We start from the raw sequence: 14,216 nt of genomic DNA, 5'->3' as shown, positions 1-14,216 counted from the left end.
AGTGATGCTGCCTGGCTTCCAGGATGTCAGTGACTGAGTTTGTTCCTGCTAGAGGAGAACGAAGCAAGGCAAAGGGGACACGGGTAGGTGGGGAGATGCAGTTTACTTTAAATCACACAAGTGGACAGCGTCACACACCAAATACTCCCAGTTGGGAGTAAATGTGGTAGAGTCCCCATCAACCCAGACTGCAGGGAACTTTGTTCCCAACTTCTCCAGAGGTTCATGGCATGGGCGGCAGAGTAGCTGTTGCTGGACTTCATTGCTGTGGAACAGGCCCGAGGTGAGGGTCCCATCAGAAGTCCTAAGGACATGCTGCAGGGCAGCATGGGGGCTGCTACCCTGTACTTGAGGCTCAACCTGGGCCATGCCTTGAGCCAGGGCCATGTTTTCTCTCTCAGGGTCTCTTTAAGGTCAAGATTTATCCCAGTGTTCCAGCCATGGGCCTGCACTGTCCTGAGGGAGAAAGCCCTTCCTGGAGGTCACCATAAGGCCCAGGATGCCATCTCCTATCTGACAGGAGGCTTGGCTGGGATCCCTCAAGTTGTGTCTGTGGGTTATGAGGGTGGTGAGGGCTACCTCTGCTCCCTGCAGCCCTCTGTTTCGGTCCTCCTCCAGGTAGGGTGAGCATCAATCTTCCTTTCCTTTTACTGCACCCTCCAGTCCTGGGGAGGGACATGGATGGTCCTTTGCGAGGCTTGGGGGCCTTCCAGGTGAGCTGCTGGCTCTCTCGATCACCTCCATCCACCTGTAGAAGGGGTCAAGCTGTCAGACCCATGGACTTGTGCTCACTATACCTTCCCAAGAATGAATGATCCAAAGTACAGGGCAAATGGGACACAGGGTCAGTTAAAAACCCTGCAAGCATTACTCAACCCTTGTCTTCTAGGACCCCAAAATACGTCTCCAGCTCCATGAATGAAAGCGGGAAACGAAGGAAAGCACTGCTCAGACTGGGCTCCCCATTGCAGAATCACCTCTCAAACGTGTACTTGCTCTCAGCCCGGAAGAAGTAGACATGGGATTTGAACTGGAGCTTAAAAACGTAGTCTTTGTGGATGCTGTCAGCTTCTCTGGGGACACTCACACTGTAACCCAGCAGCGGGAGGCTGGCCAGGGGGTAGTCATCCTGAAAGGACAGGAACACAAGGTTGGTGGGGAGCTGGGGTGTAGGCCTGCCCCATCCAGGGGAGGGGCTGGTTGTTCTGTGCCTCCCCCGAGCCCTTCCCTGAGAGCCACTGGCTTTCTGTAAAATGGCAGCTTGTACAGAGGGACCCGTGAGTAAAGGGATTTTCCACAGAGAAGTTGGCGGAAGACACAGGCGCAAAGGCTGCTCTCCATTGCCACTGTGCCGGTGCTGCAGTGACGTGCACACACCTGGTGAGTTTTGTAGAAGAACAAGCAGAAGTTGGTAAAGACCACCCAGAGCTTCTGCCAGCCGTTACTGTTCTTGAACTTCCTCAGCAGGTATCCTGAAAGCTGGTTCTGTCATTAAAAAACGAAAGCGTTCTGCATGAGCCAGCGTCCTGAGTGAGACCTGCCTCAGTGTAGCTGTTCCCCCAAGGCATCCCACCTGCAGGCTGGCCTGTGGCTGAAGCCTAGATTGCCTGTCCTCACTGCTGTGGACAGCAGCTTGTCAACACTATGGATAGTTGTTAAGATCTGACAGCAGGCTGGGGACTGGGCACTGCGCTGCTCCCTGTACATATACAAGTCAGTTTTCTTTGGTAGTGGGCTTTGAGCTTAGGGCCTGTGTTTGACAGCCCCTGGCTAGTGTCAGTTTTCTGGAAAATGACCACAACCGTCTATAAACCTGTCCAACAGCAAGAGGACAGGAATCTGAAGAAACGACACACTGAGCCATGTCTGCAAGGCTCTTTAAAGTGATGGGGAAGGCACATAAGGGCAGCATGCAGGTGATGCCCCCGCATGGTGGAAGGGAGGGTCGTGGTGTCTCCCAGTACAGTGGGGAGGCAGTTCTGGGGAACTCAGAGCAGGCCCTAGGAAGGTGTGGAGGTACCAGGCTGAAAAGGGTTCTGCAGTGCTGGATGTGCACAACAGGACAACCATGGGCCACCTTAGGAAGGGAGGATGAGTGGACTTGGGTCCACAGTAGGAGGTAGAGGGTTGTGTGCACAGGCCAGGGAAGCTATGGGGATGTGCCAAGGTCAGCACATCCTAGAGCAGCGAGGAGAGGCTTTCTCAGTGAGTCCCACCACTGATGGCTGCCCCAAGGTAGAGGCCTGGACTTTCTCTGCAGGACACCAGTTGTGTAGATCTAGGGGTAAAACTCTTTCCAGAGAGTTTGCATGGATGAGAGGGACTTAACAAACTTCTGCTAAGGGGAAAGCAGGAGGCAGCTGATTGGCCGAGCTGACTACCTGGGGCCTTCCTGAACTGGGCCCTCCCCAGCAGCCAGCACACTAGGACATGGGGTAAGCCTTCAAAGGGGCTGACACGTGACAGCCATACCTCAACTGCTGCGCTGTGGTCGGCCCTGGACACACTTGTGTTCCGGTACCAGCACACGTGCATTGTAGTGTTGGCCCGGTGCTGACCCTGTCCTTCTAGGGGGCCTCGGGTGACCCGAGCATCATCTTCAGACTCCTGCTCCAGAGACACCTCATCGGGGGATCCTGGGGGGAGTCAGTAGCATGTGATACCTGCCCCTCCCCCACCACGTGGCTGGGGACACATGGCTCTTGGTGCCTAGGACAGCAGCGGGCAGACAAACTGAATGGCGGGCTGGAGCCATGGCTCAAACAGTGGAGTGCCTGGTTAGCAAACATGAAGCTCTGTGTCAAAAAGTCCAGTACCACCTCCCCCCAGAAAATCCCGCAAAAAACTGCACAGTGCTTCTGTGAGAACAGCTCCAGGACCGTGCCACCAGGCCCCATGAGGGGGTCTTGGCCAAAACTTACTGGGAATGTGAGTGCACGTGGGGCCCCCTGGCAGTGTAGGGGACGTGTTGTCGCTACTCTTGGCTGCCTGGATGGCAGCATTCAAGTCCAGCATCCACTTCTCCTTTTCCCGCCGAGTGCTGCAGGGAGAAGCGTGAGGCTCACCTGGCTGTGTAAGGCAGCTCTCTCTGGCATGGGGCCCCTGCCCATTCCCTGGGTCCAGAGGATTGTTACAAAGTGCCCTGCTCCAGAGGAAGCAACGGGCCCTGAGGCTGCACCCACGTGAGCTGGAGGGTGGGGAGGCAGGGCAGGCCTCAGTACAGGAATGGGGTCCACCTTGAGTTCGTTCCTGTTAAGCTTCATGCTGAAGTACACGTTAGCCTAGGTTCATGATTAAGCCGGCACTTCCTAGTGGGAGACCAGCGAGGATGGATGCCTAACTGAGCACCATGTGGTGCTGGTGACTGCAGAGAGCTGCCCTTGCATTTGGGGAGGGAGAAGCTGCTGCTCCTCTGGTTTGGCCGTGTGGGGGCTCTTGCCATGGTCATGGCCACTTCCCCTGGATGAAAGGGTCAGAAACTGGTGCCTTGGGAGACCAATCACCACTGGTGCCCTACTGGCCAATCCGCCCCATCCTTGGGGTCCTGATGTTGTCAAGCAACACGGACCCCATGGCACCACAGCTGCTCTCCTGTGGAACATTCTCACAGGTCAGTAGGCCTCCCCCACCTGTCAAAGGAGAGAACATTCCTCTGTGACTTGAAAGCAGAGCTCGGTCCCATGAAGACCCAGGCATCCTCATGACTCAGGGGACTTGGAGAGTTAGGGCAGGGAAGTCCTCACCCCTGGGACAGGGCCCAGGAAGGACATGGAGGGACAGAAGACGTGGAGGACCCTTACCTGGCTGCCACCACAATTGTTTTCTGAGCTGCATAAATGGTGAAGCAGTGAGGAACAGACCACTCATTCTCGCTTTCTTCCACCTGTGGGTGAGAAGGGAGGTGGATGTCCCATGGGCCAGCCGAAACCTGAGTCACAACACAAGGTGACTGCCAGCCATGCTAGGCACAGTCAGCTTGGAAGCTCTGTGCTGTCCAAGTCTGCATGACTACAGGGAGGCACAAGAGGCACGCTGGTGTCCCCACACTATAGCAGCTGCCACCCAGGTGGGTGAGCTCTAGGCCAGAGATACCCATGTACTCACCGGTGGGTCCAGCACTATTAGCTGAAAATCAAGCAAAGGAGAAACTGTTGAGCATTTTCATCCTTAGAGAGCTGGACAATTATTTCAAAACCTGATGGTATCAGATGCAATGAGAAGCCACTGCAGACTGATCTCAGGTGTAAGTGATTTGATGAAGCAATTCCAAAAATAAAATATCAAAGCAGACCTAAAAGCATGTGCAAGGAGTTGTCCCAGGACCAAGCAAGGTTGTTCTGGGATTGCAGTGGTCCTACCAGAAGTGAAAGAAAAAAAGCAGTCACTTCTTTTTTTTTTTTCTTTTATTATTCATATGTGCATACAAGGCTTGGTTCATTTCTCCCCCCTGCCCCCACCCCCTCCCTTACCACCCACTCCACCCCCTCCCTCTCCCCCCCAATACCCAGCAGAAACTATTTTGCCCTTATTTCTAATTTTGTTGTAGAGAGAGTATAAGCAATAATAGGAAGGAACAAGGGTTTTTGCTGGTTGAGATAAGGATAGCTATACAGGGCATTGACTCACATTGATTTCCTGTGCGTGGGTGTTACCTTCTAGGTTAATTCTTTTTGATCTAACCTTTTCTCTAGTTCCTGGTCCCCTTTTCCTATTGGCCTCAGTTGCTTTAAGGTATCTGCTTTAGTTTCTCTGCGTTAAGGGCAACAAATGCTAGCTAATTATTTAGGTGTCTTTCCTATTCTCACCCCTCCCTTGTGTGCCAAAGCTTTTATCATGTGCTCATAGTCCAATCCCCTTGTTGTGTTTGCCCTTGATCTAATGTCCACATATGAGGGAGAACATACGATTTTTGGTCTTTTGAGCCAGGCTAACCTCACTCAGAATGATGTTCTCCAATTCCATCCATTTACCAGCGAATGATAACATTTCGTTCTTCTTCATGGCTGCATAAAATTCCATTGTGTATAGATACCACATTTTCTTAATCCATTCGTCAGTGCTGGGGCATCTTGGCTGTTTCCATAACTTGGCTATTGTGAATAGTGCCGCAATAAACATGGGTGTGCAGGTGCCTCTGGAGTAACCTGTGTCACAGTCTTTCGGGTATATCCCCAAGAGTGGTATTGCTGGATCAAATGGTAGATCGATGTCCAGCTTTTTAAGTAGCCTCCAAATTTTTTTCCAGAGTGGTTGTACTAGTCTACATTCCCACCAACAGTGTAAGAGGGTTCCTTTTTCCCCCGCATCCTCGCCAACACCTGTTGTTGGTGGTGTTGCTGATGATGGCCATTCTAACAGGGGTGAGGTGGAATCTTAGTGTGGTTTTAATTTGCATTTCCTTTATTGCTAGAGATGGTGAGCATTTTTTCATGTGTTTTCTGGCCATTTGAATTTCTTCTTTTGAGAAAGTTCTGTTTAGTTCACTTGCCCATTTCTTTATTGGTTCATTAGTTTAGGGAGAATTTAGTTTTTTAAGTTCCCTGTATATTCTGGTTATCAGTCCTTTGTCTGATGTATAGTTGGCAAATATTTTCTCCCACTCTGTGGGTGTTCTCTTCAGTTTAGAGACCATTTCTTTTGATGAACAGAAGCTTTTTAGTTTTATGAGGCCCCATTTATCTATGCTATCTCTTAGTTGCTGTGCTGCTGGGGTTTCATTGAGAAAGTTCTTACCTATACCTACTAACTCCAGAGTATTTCCTACTCTTTCTTGTATCAACTTAAGAGTTTGGGGTCTGATATTAAGATCCTTGATCCATTTTGAGTTAATCTTGGTATAGGGTGATATACATGGATCTAGTTTCAGTTTTTTGCAGACTGCTAACCAGTTTTCCCAGCAGTTTTTGTTGAAGAGGCTGCTATTTCTCCATCGTATATTTTTAGCTCCTTTGTCAAAGATAAGTTGCTTATAGTTGTGTGGCTTCATATCTGGATCCTCTATTCTGTTCCACTGGTCTTCCTGTCTGTTTTTGTGCCAGTACCATGCTGTTTTTATTGTTATAAGCAGTCACTTCTCTACATGCTGAGAACACCTTTGCCAGCTGCTGGTATTTCTGACAGGAAGAACCTCTCAGAAACAGAAAAAACTGCCATAACACAATAGCCAAGAGTCACCCTCCTCTGTACAGTCAGCATACAGTTACACAATGGACCAGCCAGTTACAGATCACCTGAGAACAGATATCTCCCTGTGCTGGCAGGGCACACAGGACACCAACCACTGACCCTTACAGTAGACAGAAAAGATTTGAATTGAACCCAAGTAATGGCTGGGCGAGTGTGGTCTCCATGTCAGTCTTCCCCTGAGTAAAGATGTTTATGTGATTTCATGTGAAATAGCAGTGCTGTTTTGGGAAGGCATTTGTCTAAATTACTCCAAAGTTTACTTGGAAGAGTTAAGTCTTGAGAATAGCAAAGAGCATTGTAAAAACACACATTACTCCACGTGATGACGATCTCCTGCACCACTACTAGTCAGAGGTGTACACTGAGGTTGGGCAGAGGGACCCCGGATGAAGATGAAAGTTTTCACGGGCATAGGCAGTCTCTGACATCAGTGAGAAAATGAGGAGCTGACAGATCATGACTCCCAATCTCAGCATCTGTCAAACTCTACAGATTAAATGAGAAAAAGCCATGAAAAAGGTACCATTACAATGGCATGGGAGAGATGCTCTGGCCTGTAGGACTGAAGCCCTCAAGGCAAAGTTGGGTGGAACTGATCACACCAAATGTCTAAATTTTCAACACGTTTAACGCTACCCTCCACTGCCAGTGCCATTCAGGAACACAACAAACAGCCTCAACAGGATGGAGCTTAATTTCAACAGTGTGAAACCAAGCTACAGGCCATGTAAAAAGGCAGTTACTACCTTGTAAAAGTATTTGTGATCTTTAAGAGTTGGCTACCAATTTTACCATATAAAGGTTTCACTAGCTGGGCACCATTGGCTCACACCTGTAATCCTAGCAATTCAGGAGGCAGAGATCAGGAGGATCGAGGTTCAAAGCCAGCCTGAGCAAATAGTTCACAAGACCCTATACTGAAAAACCCTTCACAAAAAAGAGTTGGTGGAGTGGCTCAAGATGTAGGCCCTGAGTTCAAACCCCACTACTGCAAAAAAAAAAAAAGGTTTCACAAACGTACAAAAAGCTGAGACCAATGAAGACCTAGTGACAGACACATAGAGTCATTCTGTGCCAGGAAAGGGGACCAGGTCAACCTCACCAACTGTCCAAAGGGTGTGAGGTAAAATAATGGACCAGCAGAAGGATTTGGACATCTGGACTATCAAGTCCACATTTCCAGAACTCAGTGAGCAGCTAACTTGTGTCACTGCCTAAGCAATGACACTCAAAACCATGAGTGTTCCGCACAGTGAACTGCTGTGAGGAAGGACTTGAGGACATGTGAGAGTCAGTGACCCCATGGTGATTACAGTCTTGAAAAACCAGACTTGGCCTAATGTCTAGCAAGAGGTGCCCAGTTAGGCACTCTGGCGCTGGCCACTCATCACCACTCGCATCTAATGCATGAGGGAATCTAATGCACGGTGAGTCAGTGTGCACACAGTACCAGTCACAAGGCAGCTGTCTGTGGAAGACAACTGCACTCTGGTGACAAGGAAGTCAGCACACATGATGCCCAAAAGGCTGTGGTTGTGAGTGGCCTTTTTCAGTTGGAGGAACACCACTGTGGTGCTGTGATAGTGAGAAAACAGTCACCTGGAAGAGCAGTGTGGTAGAGAGATGACCCCTGCCTTCCTCTCCCCGGTCCTGTCCAGGCCAAGTGCTGAGATGCAAACTAAGGAAATGACAGCCTCCAGATCTGTTCAAGTCTCTGTGACCTTAAACGGGGTTTTATTGTTGTTTCGTTTTTTGGGTGGTGCTGAGGCTTGAACTCAGGGCCTCATGGTTGCTAGGCAGGCATTCTACCACCTGAGCCACTCTGCCAGCCTTGAACAGGGTTTTCATTAGCCACAAAGAACCCTGACCCCAAAGGACAAGGATGAGGAACTGGATCACTTAAAGTGAAAAATTTATGCTCCCTGGAAGACAGCAGGACAGTGTCACTGGTCCCATGGCTGCCCTGTCCCCAGTGTGTGTCCATGGGCCCATGAGTGATGTGACAGTGCTCACAGCAGCACTGTCAATGGCTCAGGACCTAGACAGCCCTGAGTCCATCCCAGAAGTGTGGGATCACAGACTTGTGACTGTTCAAGGACAGAATCCCATTCCTAGTTGGAAGGGCACCTAATATGCACAGGACTCTGGAAGAGTCACGCACAGGTGAAGCGCGTGCAGGAAGCTGGCTGCCAAGACCCACTCTGAGTGGGGAATGGGCAGGCTCATTCTGCCAGGAGCTGACAGACCACGGGCCGAGTGCAAAGCCATCCATAGACAGAGATGGGCAGGCTGAGCATCAGTGAGAACTACTACAAAAGGTCGAGATGGAACGAGAAAACCCGACACGTGCTTTGAACATAGCCCGTTCACAGCTGGGACTTGGATTCACCCCAGCGTCACCAAGAAGGCCTGACGCCACTCACCAGCATGCCTTGGAGTGGAAGGAGGCCCCGGATTCGGAAGTGGCTGGTCCCTGTGACACCTTTGCTTGTGTACAGCAACATATCTGAGAACTGAGGGAATGGGAAGCTTTAGATGAGCGGATTATAAAAATGGGACAGTTTCAGTGTCTTTACAGTTAGACTCTGGTGGACTCTAGGTGGCCATTATGTGGTTGTCAGATGCAGCTAGTTGGAGATTTTTGGCAATAAGGCTTATTTGTTTGATTTAATCCTGGTTCATTTTTTTTTTTCCTTCAGTACTGGGGCTTGAACTCAGGGCTTGGCACTTGCTAGCAGGCACTCTACCACTCGAGCCATGCCTCCAGCCCTCACTTGATCCTTGCTGACTAGAGTTCTGTAGTGTGAAGAACCAGCCGACCTGAGTACCAGCTGGAAACTGTGAGAAGTTCTGGCTGGGGTGGCTCGGTCAGCTTCCCACCCTCATGGTGCAGAGGGTTCCTTGGCTGCATCTGGAGACTGGGGCACTTGGAAAACAGCCTGGTGAGAAAGGGACACACTGATGGGTCCTCTGCCCCGTGAATGCAAGTGCATGATTCTGGGCTGGTACTGAGATATCCTGGTAGCCCCTGGGCATCAGAATATTCCTGCAGCATAGGGTGTGGATTTCTCTACCTCTGGACTACTGTCCTCCTGCAGACAGGTGCCCAGAACCCAGAATAGGACCAGGCTGTCCAGGGTGGGTGGAGCAGCTGCTTCCTTCTTCACCCTTGGGGACCTCCCTGGCTCCCCTGTGACTCTGAGGTGGCCAGCTGGACCAAGGCCTCTGGGTGCTGCACAGCAAGGTGGATAAGCTGCTGTTGTGCCAGCTTCCCTCACAGAACTGTGGGTCAGGGTGTGTGATTCATGTCGGGTTCAGCTCCAGGTGGGGAGGGGAACCTACCAGGAAGAACATCCTCTGCTGCAGGCCCTTCTTGGTGAGCTTGTGAAGGCAGCCCTCTCGGATGAACTCCTGAAAGACAGGCGAGGCTCCCTGAGCTCCAGGCAGCACATACAGCAGACCTGCTGGCCAACGATGCCACCCTTAGGCTTCTTTGAGTCCTGCCAGGTGACAGCCGCCTGTCAGACCTCTTCCACTCTTTCAACAGTCACTCAAGGTCAATCAGGCCACCAACTAACTCAGTCCACTGCCCTGGGCTGAGAGGCCTGTGAAGTGTGAGGTAAAGCAAAAGGGTGTTGTGCTCCTGTGCAAAGGCTTCTGGGAGGCTTAGCCTGAAGAGTGAGGCTGTGAGAAAGGCTGGGCAGGAACAAGTTTGGGAGTGGGGGGAGGTGCCTCACAAATGTTACCAGGCAATTGGAATTAACTGCCCCCAGGGCATCAAATAATGAAAAGAGCCCTAACACCACAAGGGCTTTAAAAGGCCCTCTAAGGGTCCACACTGGCTCCTGGGAAGCCTTTTGCAGCACAGATAGGAATGGCTCCCTGACTGCATCAGGAGCCCCCAACCCATCACCACATAGGCCTCACTGCCTGTGCGGATGGTGGAAAATCCTGGAGAGTCCAGTTGGGATGTTTGTAGAGCAGCTCGTTTCCACACCAGCCTAGCCATATGCTGGAAAGGGTGCAGTATTCAGGCGATCTAAAGAACTCTCAAAACTCAGCAGGTTGTCTTTTTACTGTTGAGTTACAAGAGAGAATTCTTTATGGGGCTGGGGGTGTGGCTCACATGGTAAGAGCGTCTGCCTGCCAAGCACAAGACCCTGAGCGCAAACCCCAGTACTGCCAAGACAGTTCTTCATATATTCTGAATAAGATAAAAAAATAGCTAAAGGATCTGAATGGACATTTCTCCAAAGAGGGCCAATGACCATGTGAAAAGGTGCTTGTCACCATTAGCTGTCAGGAAAAGACAGATCATAATCAGAACTTGAATCATAACTTCACACCCACAAGGATGGGCTACAAGTAAAAAGACAGGAGAAACTGGAGCCCTCATGCACTGTGGTGGGAACCCAGAGTGCTACAGTCACTTTGGAAGATGGTTTGATGATTCCTCAAGATGTCAGACATGCAGTTCTACCCTAGATGTAGGCCCAGGATCTGAAAACATGCTCATACCAAACTTCCATGAGTGTTCACAGCAGCAACACTCACAAACAAAAGGAGACTGTGCAAGTGATCGTCATAGATGACACAGCCGGACTACAAGAAGCCACGAGAGTCTCATCAACACACTACAGCAGGTTGACCTGAAAACACGCTGAATGAGTGCAGTGGCCAGACATGGAAGGTCACATAAAGTGATTCTGTTCTTATGAAATGGCCTGTGATGATCCTGAGTGAATTGCCCTGCTTCCATACAGTTTCTCTGCTTTACGACTGGACCCTGGGCACTATCAGTGCTAGAAATGAGCCTGACACCCTCGAATTAGTTTGAGAAAAACCAGGTATATTCTGGCCTGGTTGCAGTCACTTTTGTCCTGGCCTCCCTTGCACCAAAATCTGAGGGAGCTGCTTGGTCCTGCTGCCACCCAGGACTGCGCTCTGCCAGGGCCCTCTGTGCAGCCCTGGATCTATCTGCTTCAAGTGTCAAGAGCCTTGTGGTCAGCTCTGTTACACTGGATTTTAGCAGACGAGTGACGACTGATGAGTCTGGGGTTTCTTCTTGAAGTGATGCAAATGTTCTGATTAGTATTGAACACTGTTCATCACTACACACTCGCACAACTTTGTGAGTACATGAGGAACTCATGAATCATGTACCTTAGAAGGTAAATTTTTGGGCTGGAGGCATGGCTCAAGTGGTAGAGTGGTAAGTGTAAAGCCCCAAGTTCAAACCCCAGTACTGCCAAAAACAATGTTTATTTAAACTATTTTAAAAAAATGAAAGGTAAGTTTTATGCTAGGCGAATAACACTCACCCTGCCGGGAGCAGTGAGGTTCTCTATGCCCACCAGGTCCCGCTGCAGCTCTGTCAGCTTCTGTAGGTTCTCGAGGCGGACAAGGCTGTGCTGCAGTGTAGTGGTCACCTCTGTGATGGCCTTCAGGGCATCTGCATGGAGAGGTCTCTCAGTGCAGGCACCCAGACAAGACCTTCCACCCTCCACCTTTGCTGGAGCCAGCATTTTGAAGGGTGGACTTCACCTAACGCACACTTGGTCTCCTTGCAGGATTACAGCCCACAGCCACGGGCAACTGTGTAACAAGCACAGGCTCCAACAGGCATCCCTAACTCAGAGCTTTGGCTCTGTCGGATCCAGGCTGTGGACCAGCCATCGCTCTGGCTTGGTAGAGAAAGAGCAGGCTTTGTGAGGAAAACAGTTTCTGCACTTGAAAGCATAAGTGTTTTGCACCTTTGAAGCAAGTGTAATTTTCTCTTGGAACAGAAGAATGGGTGCTCATCTTATAGTTGGAGCAAAGAGAAGAGGCTTGTAACCAGGAAGGAAATTCACTAAGACAAATTACAAAATCAGACCGCTAAGCAGGCCACACTGGGAACAGCTGCTTAGCTGACCCAGTCCTGCCTCCGCTGTTCCCAGAGCACAGTGACACATGTCCTTTGGTGGAACTGTGAACGGGGACTGCTGGTGTCCTGCTGGGCAGAGGCTTGCCTCCTGTAATGGCACGCAGCACTGCCTTTCTCTCTGATACCCTGTCCACACATGCAGGGCTGAGACCTGGGCTGCTGCATGGCCTCCACTTTGCCTTGGGCTGCCTTGGTAAGTTGGGCACATTTCAGACCGGATGGCAGGCTGATATTCTTTGGGGGAGGCAGGAAGAGTTCTGGGGTTTGAACTCAAGGTCTTGGGCTTGCTAGGCAGGTGTTCTATCACTTAGGCCATATCCTCAGCCCTTTTTGCTTTAGTTATTTTTCGAATAGGGTCTTGCTATTTATGCCCAGGCCAGCGTGGACCACAATCCTCCTACCTAAGCTTCCCCTGTAGCTGAGATGACAGGTGTGTGCTGCCATGTACAACTTTTTTTTTTTTTTTTTGCAGTACTGGGGCTTGAACTCAGGGCCTTCACCTTAAGCCACTCCACCAGCCCTACTTTTGTGAAAGGTTTTTCAAGATAGGTTCTCATGAATTATTTGCCCAGGCTTGCTTCAAACTGTGATCCTCCTGATCTCTGCCTCCTGAGTAGCTGGGATTATAGCAGTGAGCCACCAGCACCTGTCTGTGCCCAACTTTTATTGGTTGAGATGAGGTCTTGAGAACTTTTTGTCTGGGCTGGCCTCGAACTTCAATCTTCCTGATCTCAGCCTCTCAAATAGCTAGAACTATAGACATAAGGCACCATGCCCTCACCTGTGCCTCCTCAGTATCTTCCCCAGAGCTGATAGCAACAGACAGAGCAAGTGTGTGATGATAATGGGTCAACACACCTAGCCAGGGTCAGGCACTGCCCTTGGGAGACCCTTATTCAAATGAAGGATACAGCGCTTGGGCAGTAGAGGCAGGAAGACCAATAGCTCCAGGACAGCATGGGCTACAGAGTGAGACCCTGTCTCAAAACAAAACCAAGCACAAAGGATAAGCAAAAATACAAGGCTGCCTGTCCAAGAGAGTTCAAGTTCCTGGAAAGTCCAAGGGGGCTGGTAACATCTGTACACCAATGGTCCTCTTCCAACAGGGCCCTTTCTTGACAGCCTGTTTTACTTATGGTGGGTGTTGGTGGGAAGGTTGGCTGAGAAGGTGTTTTGTTGCCTGGACAGTGGCAGCTCCCCAGACATGTCTGAGTTCTGAAGCTGAGGCTATAGCAATATCATGCTGCACTAGCAATTTATAAGGCCCTTTCCGAAATGTCACCTCACCTGGTTTTTGCACTGGCCTGTGAAGCAGGTTATACTGAAAAGGAACTTGACATGTCATAAGGAATGGTGACCCTTCTATGGTCTCCCAAACAACATTAGTCTTGACCAATACCTGGCCTGGTCCTCACTATCCACAGTTGCCTCCCCAGTCACCAGCTGGAGTCCATTATTACCGTGGGATATGACTAGCAATGAGAAACTTTTTTTCTTAATGATACTGGGGTTTGAACCCAGGACCTCATGCTTGCCAGACAAGCGCTCCATCACTGAGCCATGCGCCAGTCCTAGAAACATTTTATTTGCCATGCTGGGGTTTGAGCAACTCTACCACCTTTTTTTTTTTTTTGTGAAAGGTTTTTCAAGGTAGGTTCTTGCAAACTATTTGCCTGGGCTGGCTTTGAACTGCGATCCTCCTGATCTCTGCCTCCTGAGTAGCCAGGATTACAGGTGTGAACCACTGGCACCTGGCACCAGGTTTATAACATGTTTTAAACATGCTATAATTATTCCACAATTCCCTTAAAATGTTTGGACATGTTTTTAATAATTTTTTTCTTTTACTTTTTAGCAAACATGATTTAGAATGAAGAAGAGAACTGTCAATTTCATATGATCCATTTTGTTTCTGGGGTTTGAACTCAGGGCCTTGCGTTTGCTAGACAGGCACTCCACCACCTGAGCCATGCTCTCAGCCTGTTCTGTTTCTTGCTTATTAGAAACAAAGTATTTATATTCACGTGTGACTGGGAAACCAGATAGGAGGAAATGCTAAATATTTTTTCATCTACATTTCTATTTTTACTTTATTTGTTTATAT

General features: G+C 49.7%; 1 protein-coding gene across 8 annotated transcripts in view; it reads right to left on the bottom strand.

Annotated features, from left to right (window-relative positions):
• Position 1: 1 nt before the first annotated feature.
• The window catches only part of Farp2 (FERM, ARH/RhoGEF and pleckstrin domain protein 2), a 106,048-nt gene continuing 91,833 nt past the window's right edge, over positions 2-14,216 (bottom strand). The window contains exons 19-28 of one of the 8 annotated variants that reach the window (XM_074072272.1): positions 11,508-11,638; positions 9,529-9,597; positions 8,610-8,699; positions 4,105-4,125; positions 3,801-3,883; positions 2,922-3,040; positions 2,473-2,636; positions 1,378-1,485; positions 978-1,129; positions 2-748 (exon numbers count right to left, since the gene is read on the bottom strand). In XM_074072272.1, the coding sequence (XP_073928373.1) occupies positions 631-748; positions 978-1,129; positions 1,378-1,485; positions 2,473-2,636; positions 2,922-3,040; positions 3,801-3,883; positions 4,105-4,125; positions 8,610-8,699; positions 9,529-9,597; positions 11,508-11,638 (1,055 nt within the window). In that variant the 3' untranslated portion in view covers positions 2-630. Of the gene's footprint in view, positions 749-938; positions 1,486-2,472; positions 2,637-2,921; positions 3,041-3,800; positions 3,884-4,104; positions 4,126-5,910; positions 6,673-8,609; positions 8,700-9,528; positions 9,687-11,507; positions 11,639-14,216 lie in introns of those variants that run through there. The other 7 variants (XR_012447457.1, XM_020157713.2, XM_074072271.1 and 4 more) reach the window with 7 other exon arrangements.

Source organism: Castor canadensis, chromosome 4, assembly GCF_047511655.1.
Source record: "Castor canadensis chromosome 4, mCasCan1.hap1v2, whole genome shotgun sequence".
NCBI lineage: Eukaryota > Metazoa > Chordata > Mammalia > Rodentia > Castoridae > Castor > Castor canadensis.
The sequence above is the reverse complement of the archived record's forward strand: the minus strand, read 5'-3'. Positions and strand labels throughout refer to the sequence as shown.